This window comes from Cajanus cajan, chromosome 8, assembly GCF_000230855.2.
Source record: "Cajanus cajan strain Asha chromosome 8, NIPB_CcT2T_4, whole genome shotgun sequence".
Taxonomy (NCBI): domain Eukaryota; kingdom Viridiplantae; phylum Streptophyta; class Magnoliopsida; order Fabales; family Fabaceae; genus Cajanus; species Cajanus cajan.
In genome coordinates, this window is record NC_138524.1 from 12,053,581 (window position 1) to 12,064,491 (window position 10,911).

The following is a 10,911-nucleotide window of genomic DNA, read 5'->3' on the forward strand; positions in this document are numbered from 1 at the left end:
ATGGTTAAGGTATTTTGTGAAATGTTAGTACACTAATGCTAGTATGATAATTCCTTATGTCTATTGTTTATTTGATTGTGTACTATTTTCTTAGATTATGGCTGGTAGGAATGATCGTGCAATTGCTGATGCTCTTCAAGCATTAGCACAAGCTGTAAGTAACAACTATAGGACTGAAATCGCTCCTAATTGGTTAGAGCGATTTCAACGAAATAATCCACCTACTTTCCAAGGAGGATATGACCCAGATGTTGCGATGAATTGGCTAATGGAAATCGAAAAGATTTTCAATGCCATGGAGTGTCCTTTCACTCAGAAAGTGAGGTTGGCTACCTTCATGTTGACTGCTGATGCCCATTTTTGGTGGGAAGAAGCACTTCAAAGGATGATTGATGGAGAAATGCAATTGAATTGGGACAACTTCAAGAGGGTTTTTCTTGAGAAGTATTTCCCGGATGATGTAAGAAGCCAGAAGGAAGTTGAATTTCTTGAACTAAAGCAAGGGAATGACACAGTGGCAGAGTATGCTGCAAAATTTGATGCCTTGGTTCGCTACTGTACTCATTACCATGGTGAGGATGGCGAAAGGGCTAAGTGTATTAAGTTCGTGAATGGCCTTCGCCCTGAGATAAAAACAGCAATCAATTATCAAGAAATTTATCACTACCCGACTCTTGTCAACAAGAGTAGAATTTACGACCGTGACAATCGTGCACGTGCTGACTATTACAAGGGAGCTGGAGGTCCTATGCGTACCACAAATTCTAGTGCTTTAGGTAAAAGTAAACCTTACACCAAGTCTACTGGGAATTCAAGTTCTAAGGTGAATAATCAAGATTCGATGCAACGAAAGAGTCAATCTCCAATGGTTGGACAAACATCAAAAGGGGGGAGTGAGGGTTCTGTTCCACGCGATAATTGCTTCAACTGTGGGAAGCCAGGTCATAAGGCATATGAGTGTTGGGTACCAAGAGTGATAACATGTTACAACTGTTACGAGAAGGGACACAAAGCTCGGGAGTGCCCCAAGAATAAGAAAGAAACAACAGAGGTTGAAGGGAGCGCTAGCAAGCCTAGAGCCACAGGAAGAGTATTTGCCTTGAGTGGTGTTGAAGCTACTTAATCCAAAGATTTCATCCAGGGTATGTGTTTCATCAATGGAACCCCTCTAATTGTTTTATATGACTGGTGCGACTCACTCTTTTATATCACGTGTATGTCTAAATTACCTATTTTTTTCCTTGTCTTTTGAACTACTAGTAGAGACACCCACTAGTGGTTCAGTGATCACTTCTGATATCTGTCCAAAGTGTCCCTTGACTATTGATGATAGAGAATTCATAGTTGACTAAATTTGTTTGCCTCTAAGTCAGCTAGTGAGATTAGGAGCTTCCTTGGATTGGCTGGATACTGTAGAAAGTTCATAGAGGGATTTTCCAAGTTAACATTACCCTTGACAAGTTTGGCTAGGAAAAGAGTTGTGTTTGTATGGGATAGTAAGATAGTTTTTCGGGAAAAGTTGACTAGTACACCTGTTTTAGTATTTCCTGATCTTAGTAAGATTTTTGTGGTCCATTGTGATGCTTCTAAAATAGGTTTGAGTAGAGTGTTTTTGCAGGAACGAAAGATAGTGGCTTGAGATTCTAGACAATTAAAAACTCATCATGGAGATTACCTTATGACTTAAGTTTACAGGTGTAATATTTAGAGACATTGCCTATATAATTCTAAGCTTGAGGTATTTATTGATCGATAGGGCCTTAATTATTTGTTGACTGAAGAAGTTAAAATATGAGACAAAAAGAGATAGCTTAAATTTTTAGAGGATAAATATTTCAAACTTAGTTGTTAATTAAGTAAAGCTATTGTGGTAACCGATATTTTGAGTAGGAAATCTTTATATTTATGATTAGAGATTCAAATTAGGGATTTAAGTTTGACTTATGAGATTACTCTTAATAGTGTAAAACTAGGTATGACTCGAATACTAAGTGGATCGTTGAAAGAAATTGGAGAAGCATAATTAGTTGATTCATTTGATAACAAGATATGAGATTATAGGATAAGGTGATGGATAAGAATTTGACTTGGGTGTAGATGGAGTGGTGAAATTAGTGATCTGATACGTATACCTAGTGAACTTACACTTAGGTACTTGATCTTTAGAGATAACCATAGAAGTAAAACCAATATTGTAGCAGATACCTCGATTATGATGACCTCTGATATATCATTTTGATGATTTAAGGGTTGGATTTGATTGAAGAATTTAGAGACTTATGCTAGATGAGTGAGATTACCCTTAGAAGCATTGAATGGATTATGCTGAAAGTAACTAGTGAATTAATGGATGAGATTAGAGAAGCTTAGGAGTCAGATCTTTTCTTAGAACCAAGTGGAGAAGATTGGTAGAAGTATAGATAACCATTTCTGAGTAGAAATCAATGTTGTTTTGAGGAGCAAGAACCAATTTGGGTGTTTAGTAACCTTGAATTAAGAAAGATGATTTTAGAGTAAAGACATACGAGTGTTCTTGAAATATATTTACGAACTACTAAGATGTATCAGAGTTGCGCAGCGGAAGTGTAGTGACCTAAGGTGAAGAGAAAAGAAATCATATACTCGTGTTTAGTATACAAGAAATCTTTACAAATTTTGTAGCAATTAGACGTCTCATTTTGGAAGTAAGATGGTGAATGGATAGACCTTAATTATAGGTTTGTTTGAGACATTTAAGAGATTGATTTAGATTCCTTAAAATTTACTTGTCTTACCCTTAGATTTCCTTGGTAAAATGAATAGAGTTGTAGGTACTGAGGTTGCATAAGAATTAGAAGTAAGAAGCGTAGAATTTACCATTGCAAAATTTCGAGGACGAAATTTCTAAAAGGAGGGAAGAATTGTAACACCCCAATTTTTTATAAAGAGTATTTTTGTATTAATGGCATTTTCGTAATTATTAATGGCATTCTCGTAATTTTGTTGAAGTTTTTGGGGTATTTTTGGGTTTCTGGAACGGGCCGTTCCAAATGTGGAACGGGCCGTTCCAAATGATAAAATTGTGTATTTTTGGGATGTCCAGAACGGGCCCAGAACGGGCCGTTCTCCAAAGGAGAACGGGGCGTTCTCCTTGCAGAACGGGCCGTTCCAGAAGGAGAACGGGGCGTTCTGCTGGGTTTTGGAACGGGCCGTTCTGATTTCAGAACAGGCCGTTCCAGTTGAAAATTTTGCGTAGATTTGAAGGGTCCAGAACGGGCGTTCCACTTTTCAGAACGGCCGTTCCGGATAGGTCCGCGAAAATGCCTATAAAAAGGCCCCTCCTCCCTCTCAAATCCTGACACCTCTCATCTTCTCTCCCTTCTCTCTTTTCTTTCTCTCTCTACTTCCTGCTGTTGATGGAAGGAGCTTAGGGGGTGGAGGTTCTACCCTAGTTCCGGTCCCGATTTAAGGAGAGAGAAGAGAAGGTTCTGCCCGAATTTTGACTACCGTTTAAGGAAAAAGAAGAGGAGGTTCTGCTCAAGTTACTATTCATCCAGGTACGGGGGAAAAGGCGATTATTTATATGTAGAGTACATGAGGGAATTGGGTAGAGGAAGAATTTCTTAGGATTATGATTTTATAATTATTTTATTTGAAGAATCATTAGTTCTATTGAAATTATGTGTTGAGGTTTATAGATATGCCAAATTGTAGGAATAATGATCTGGGAAGAAAGAAGAAATCATAAATGCTGTGAACTAGAATTTGGAATAATTATGAGTTTCACTGTTATATTAAATTGATTATCTTATTGATTATTATAATTTATGAATATTATTGCTATATTACTCGTTAAGAATGGATGATCTTGATGTGAATTGCTTGAGGGGTGTGTAAACCCTCATTTTGTTGGGCTTATCTGTTGTGTATGTGATGTGTATGTGATGTGGAATTATGTACGTGATGTGAATTTGAGTTATGAAATGAGAAGTGTGGAATGTGATTGAGATGTGAATGAGATGTGATTATGGTACTGATGACCAGGGGTGAGCACGACCCTAAGCTGATGGGTAGCGTGACCTTGGCACAGTATTATGTCAGGGGTGAGCACGACCTTAGGCTACTAAAAAGGGTAGCGTGACCTTGGCACAGTGTTATGTCAGGGGTGAGCACGGCCCTAGGTTGGAAAAAGGGTAGCGTGACCTTGACATAGTGAAATTTGTGTGGATTATGAATGAATTGTAATGTTCAAGTGGATTGTGATGGATTGATGTAATTGTGAATTGAGATGTGAATATGATGAATGGTTGATAAATTATGATACACACACACACACATATATATATATATATATAGATAAATGCTTATGAATATTTTATTAAATAATGAGTTATTATGAGATTATATTGTGATGTGTTTGTATGTACTTTGCATATAGATATTTTCTTTTCTCACCGTATAAACTGTGGATATTTTAGGAGAAGAAGATCCAGCTACGAGTGACATCTAGGATGCCAACAGTTAAAATTCTGGGAATGCTCTGATAGTGTGACATCGGGGCAGAGGATTTCTAGGATGAAATATTTATGTGTATTTGGCACTGTAATATTGTTTTGAAAACAATTTGTAAAACTCTTGTGTTTTATGTTTTATATCTCTATTAATGTGATTGTCGAATTTTTTATGTGAACCCTTTTACCAACTTAGAAAATTTAACCTTCTTAAATGTATTATAATTTTTAATATATGTGTTGGGGTAGTAAGGGTGTCACACGCACAGGAATTCACAGAGATCCAGAGAGCATTCTTGTTCATATTAAACCTCATTTATTATTAACATTAATTTCATATTCATTTATTACTTTCAACAAAGAACAAAGTAGAATAAATAGAAAATCGGACAGAACAACGACACCTTTAACAAAAAAAAAGTAGAGTAAATAGAAAATCAAACAGAACAACGGCACCTTCAACAAAGAACAAAGTAAAGTAAATAGAAAATCAAACAGAACAACGACACCTTCAACAAAGAACAAAGTAAAGTAAATAGAAAATCAAACAGAACAACGACATCTTCAACAAAGAACAAAATAGAGTAAATAGAAAATCAGACAGAACAACAGCAAGGGATTGGGGGCCAATCCGACAAACAACTATCCAACAATTATCCCCACACCCCTGAGCGAGGTTCTCACTCCCCCCCTTACCTGGATAAGCGGAGTTGAAACTTGGGCAGGGCCTCCTCTGGATTCTCTCTTTCTTCCCTCTCTTTCTCTCTTTCTTTCTCTCTCTCTCTCTCTCTCCTCTTACTCTCTCTAAGATTATCACTTCTTGCTCGGTATAAAATTTTCACCCCCCCTTGGCCCTATTTATAGGCAAACTGGTGTACCCGGAACGGCCCGTATTGAATTCAAAACGGCCCGTTCCGAATCCTTCAAATTTGTGCAAATTTCTCAACTGGAACGGCCCGTTCCAAAATCGGAACGGCCCGTTCCCAAAAAGCAGAACGGCCCGTTCTAAAACCAGAACGGCCCGTTCTCAATCTCAGCAGAACGGCTCGTTCTCCCTCCGGAACGGCCTGTTCTCCATACCAGAACGGCCCGTTCCAGGCCCGTTCTGGGACTACAAAAACCTCACATTTTCAACATTTGGAACGGCCCGTTCCGGAACCCAAAATACCCCTATAACTTTATTAAAATTACGAAAATGCCATTAAAATAATAATAAAAAAAATTTAGGTGTTACAATTCTCCCCTCCTTTAAGAAATTTCGTCCCCGAAATTTACCGGAAAACAGAAATGAATAAGCTTCTCGCATCTTGCTTTCTAATTCCCATGTAGCACTTTCTTTAATATTTCCTCCCCAAACGACCTTAACCAAAGAGATTTCCTTTCCTCTTAGTTGTTTCACTCTCGTGTCATCAATCCTTAGAGGAACCGTTTCATAAGTAAGATTATCCTTCAACTGAATGTTGTCAGACTCAATGATATGGGAAGGATCATGGACATACTTTCTGAGTTGGGAAACATGAAAGACACTATGGAGATTTGAAAGAGATGGAGGCAAAGCAATTTGATAGGCTACTTCACCGATCCTTTTAAGAATTTGATAAGGACCAATGAAACGTGGAGTAAGCTTACGGGATTTCAGTGCTCTGCCTACTCCTGTCCAAGGAGTGACTTTAAGGAATACATGATCACCTTCTTTAAACTTAAGGTCTTTTCTCCTCTTGTCATTATAACTCTTTTGCCTACTCTGGGTTGCTCTCATCTTCTCTTGGATCATCTTAACCTGTTCAGTAGTTTGTTGAACTATCTCAGGTCCTAACATGACATTCTCTCCAGGTTTTACCCAACATAAAGGTGTTCTACATCTCCTACCATACAGAGCCTCATATGGTGCCATCCCAATACTAGAATGGTAGCTATTATTGTAGGTAAATTCTATCAAAGGTAGGAAATTATCCCAACTACCCCCATGTTCCAAGATACAAGCCCTCAACAAGTCTTCCAAAGATTGTATTGTTCTCTCAGTTTGGCCATCTGTTTGGGGATGGTAAGCTGAACTCAATCTAAGCTTAGTGCCTAAAGCCTTATGCAAACTCTCCCAAAATCTAGAGGTGAACCTAGGATCTCTATCAGACACAATACTAGTAGGAACTCCATGCAACCTCACGATCTCACTGATGTACAACTTGGTTAACCTCTCCAAAGAGTACCTAATATTAATGGGAATAAAATGGGCAGACTTAGTCAATCTATCCACAATGACCCATATAGCATCCAAGTTCTTCACAGTCTTAGGTAACCCAACTACAAAATCCATAGAGATGCTATCCCACTTCCACACAGGCACATCTAAAGGTTGCATCAAACCTGAAGGTTTTTGGTGTTCTACCTTAGCTTTCTGACATACTAAGCAAGCATACACAAATTCCTCCACTTCCCTCTTCATCTTAGGCCACCAAAACATCTTCTTAAGGTCTTGGTACATCTTAGTGGCTCCTGGATGGATACTAAGGATACTCTTATGACCTTCTTCTAGGATTGCTCTCTTAAGTTCTGGCACACTAGGAATGCACAACCTATCCTTAAATCTTAAAACTCCATCCACTCCAATTCTAAACTCACTTTTCACACCTTGATTCAACTTCTCTACCCGACTCAATAAGAAAGGATCCATCTTCTGACCTTCTCTAATCTCATCTATCAAGCTATTAGTCACTCTTAAAGCTCCCAACTTAATACTTTTAGAGGTCAACTCACACCCTAAGCTCATATCCCTAAACTCCTCAATCATTTGCAATTCCCTAATCATCAAGGAAGACACTTTCAAAGATTTTCTACTCAAAGCATCAGCTACAACATTAGCCTTGCCAGGGTGATAATTCAATTGAAAGTCATAATCCTTAAGAAACTCTAACCATCTCCTCTGCCTCATATTCAATTCCTTTTGGTCAAACAAGTACTTAAGGCTTTTATGGTCACTAAAAACCTCAAATCTAGACCCAAACAAGTAATGTCTCCACAACTTGAGCACAAAAACTATTGCAGCTAACTCAAGGTCATGGGTAGGATAGTTTTGCTCATGAATTTTAAGTTGTCTTGAAGCATAGGCTACTACCTTACTCTCCTGCATAAGCACTCCTCCTAAACCCAATTTAGAAGCATCACAAAATACCTCAAAAGTCTTACTAGGATCAGGTAACACTAACACAGGGGCACTAGTTAATCTCCTCTTAAGCTCTTGAAAACTTTCCTCACACTTAGAATCCCACACAAAAGGTTGGTCTTTCTTCGTCAGCTTAGTCAAAGGAAGAGCTAGCCTAGAGAAATTCTCTATGAACCTTCTGTAATAACCAGCTAGTCCTAGGAAACTCCTAATCTCAAATACTGATTTAGGTGTTCTCCACTCTAACACAGCTTCTACCTTAGCAGGATCTACAGCTATTCCACCCTTGGATATCACATGTCCTAGAAAGTTCACACTATCCAACCAAAATTCACATTTTGACAATTTAGCATACAACTGCTTCTCCTTAAGGGTTTGAAGAACGATCCTAAGGTGCTCAACATGCTCTTCCCTAGTCTTGGAATACACTAAGATATCATCTATGAAGACCACTACAAATCTATCCAAGTAAGGGTGAAAGATCCTATTCATGTAGTCCATAAAAACACCAGGTGCATTAGTCACACCAAACGGCATAACTAAATACTCATAGTGCCCATAGCGAGTCCTAAAGGCAGTCTTAGGAACATCCTCAGCTCTCACTCTAATCTGATGGTATCCTGACCTTAAATCTATCTTACTGAACACACAAGCTCCAACTAGTTGATCCATAAGGTCATCTATCCTAGGAAAAGGATACTTATTCTTAATGGTCACTTTATTCAGTTGCCTATAGTCTACGCACAACCTCATGCTCCCATCTTTCTTCTTAACCAACAAAACAGGCGCTCCCCAAGGCGAGACACTAGGCCTAATGAATTGTTTTCCTTGTAATTCCTCTATTTGTTTCTTAAGCTCAACTAACTCTTTAGGGGACATCCTATAGGGTGCTATAGATATAGGTGGGGTACCTGGTACTAAGTCTATGCTAAACTCAATCTCTCTCTCAGGTGGTAAACTAGACACATCCTTAGGAAATACTTCTAGAAATTCTCTCACTAAGGGAATCTCATCTAGCTTACTATCAGCCTCAAGTGTTAAAGAGGCTAAGATCATGTACACTCTTTCATTGTCTTTTAAACAAGTTTTAATGTCAGCAGCACTAAGAAATTCCGTACTCTTACATTCACCAAAGGAAATAGATTTCTCAAAGCAGTTTAAAAGGACATGGTGAGAAGATAACCAATCCATACCAAGAATTACATCTAATTGACTAAGAGGCAAACAAATTAAGTCAACTAGAAACTGCTTATCAGAAACTGTCAAAGGACATTTCAAACACACTAGGGATGTAGTCACAGGACTATTAGTAGGGGTTTCCACAACTAAATCAAAATCTAACAAAGACACAGGCAAATTCAATTTTTGGACACAAGAGACAGAAATAAAGGAATGAGTTGCACCAGAATCAAATAGTACAACAAAAGAAGTCTCAGCTATGAAACAAGTACCTTGTATCAAATTTTCTGACCGAGAAGCTTCAGTACCACTAAGAGCAAATACTCTCCCCACAGTCTTTGGACGCTCAGTTTGCGAACCCGATCCAATAACACGTGTTCTTCGTGGTTCAGGACATTGGGTGCTGATGTGACCCTTGCCACTGCAATTGAAGCAGGTAATCTCCTTGTCAAGACACTCAGACTGATTATGACCAACACGTCCACACTTCCCACATCTTCCTGAAAGAGTGGACACAGACCCTCCAACACTTCCAGTAGCACTAACAGTGGATCCTCTAGTAAACAACTTACTTTTATTAGCAGCAGCTTTACTCCCTTGAAATCTATTAGAAGCGGAGTAAGGCTTACTTCTTCCTGAAGTACTAGAATTCACAGCACGGATAGGACCTCCAACTCCTTTATAAAAAACAGCACGAGCACGATTGTCATGATCATAAATGCTGCACTTATTGACCAGAGTGGGAAAGTGATATATCTCCTGATAGTTAATTGCAGTTTTCACTTCAGGACGCAGACCATTTACAAATTTTATGCATTTAGCTCTTTCACCACCCTCACCATGGTAGTGTGTGCAATAACGAACCAAAGCATCAAATTTGGCAGCATACACAGCCACTGTGTCGTTCCCTTGATTCAGCTCAAGGAATTCCATTTCTTTTCGACTTCTCACATCATCCGGGAAATACTTCTCAAGAAAGACCTTCTTGAAGTTGTCCCAATTCAAGTGCACCCCTTCATCAATCATCCTCCGAAGTGCTCCTTCCCACCAAAAGTGAGCATCAGCAGTCAACATGAATGTGGCCAACTTCACCTTCTGAGCGATGGGACAATCCATAACATTGAAAATTTTCTCTATTTTTGTTAGCCAATTCATAGCAGCATCTGGGTCATATCCTCCTTTAAAGGTAGGTGGGTGATTTCGTTGAAATTGCTCCAACCAGTTAGGAGTAACTTCAGTCCTATTGTTATTATTCATAGCTTGTGCTAATGCTTGAAGAGCATCGGCAATCGCACGATCATTTCTACCAGCCATAGTCTAAGAAAATAATACAATCAATAAACATAATCAATCATCATACTAGCATACCAACAAGTTTAACAATCAGTTTAGTCCATCATTCATGTACCAAATAAACATAGTAAATCAAATAAGCATAGTAAACTCATAACTCACGGTCGATTAGATCGACCTGCTTTGATACCACTAAATGTGACACCCTCTACCCCATTATTAATATACAACAAATGTAACAATAAAATATTTCTTTTCTTCTTTTTGGGTAAATAAAATCTTTCATAGTTGACAAATATTTCAAATATAACAAGGTAGAAGATTCACATTCGTAACTCATAAATCATAACTCCAGTGTAAAAATTATAAAAGAAAAGAAGTTAAGATTTTCAATACAATTTAGTGTAAAACAAGAAATCATATATATACAAATAATAATAAAGGAAATATAAATTAACTCCAGTAAAGGTGGCAATGCCTCCTGGTTAGGAATTAATTTATACTCCCAAATCATATAATAAAAATATAACAAAAATGTACATCTTGGTCTTTTATCAAGAACGTTCAAATTACAATTCTTAACATATATTTTCCTTGAATTATACATGTTATCTACGTTATTTCTTCGTTAGAAATTACAAAAGAAGAGAAACTAAAGTTATAAAAACAATAACATATTAAACTAAAATAACTATGCCCCGATGTCACATCCTATCAGAGCATGCCCAATTGAAGCCTTTAAGCCTCATCACCAACATCTTCATGATGCTGATCACCTGCATCATAATT

General features: G+C 38.0%; 1 protein-coding gene across 1 annotated transcript; it reads left to right on the plus strand.

Annotated features, from left to right (window-relative positions):
* LOC145950245 (uncharacterized) lies at nt 1-1,123 on the plus strand. The gene is made up of 3 exons (XM_083061306.1): nt 1-9; nt 95-319; nt 446-1,123. Exons 1-3 carry the CDS (start codon nt 1-3, stop codon nt 1,121-1,123), a joined length of 912 nt encoding a protein of 303 aa, XP_082917432.1.
* Nucleotides 1,124-10,911: the final 9,788 nt, after the last annotated feature.

Coding starts and splice junctions, on each gene's coding strand:
- LOC145950245 (XM_083061306.1), top strand. Junction 320..445: donor AGTGTCCTTTCACTCAGAAA/GTGAGGTTGGCT, acceptor TTTCTTGAGAAG/TATTTCCCGGATGATGTAAG.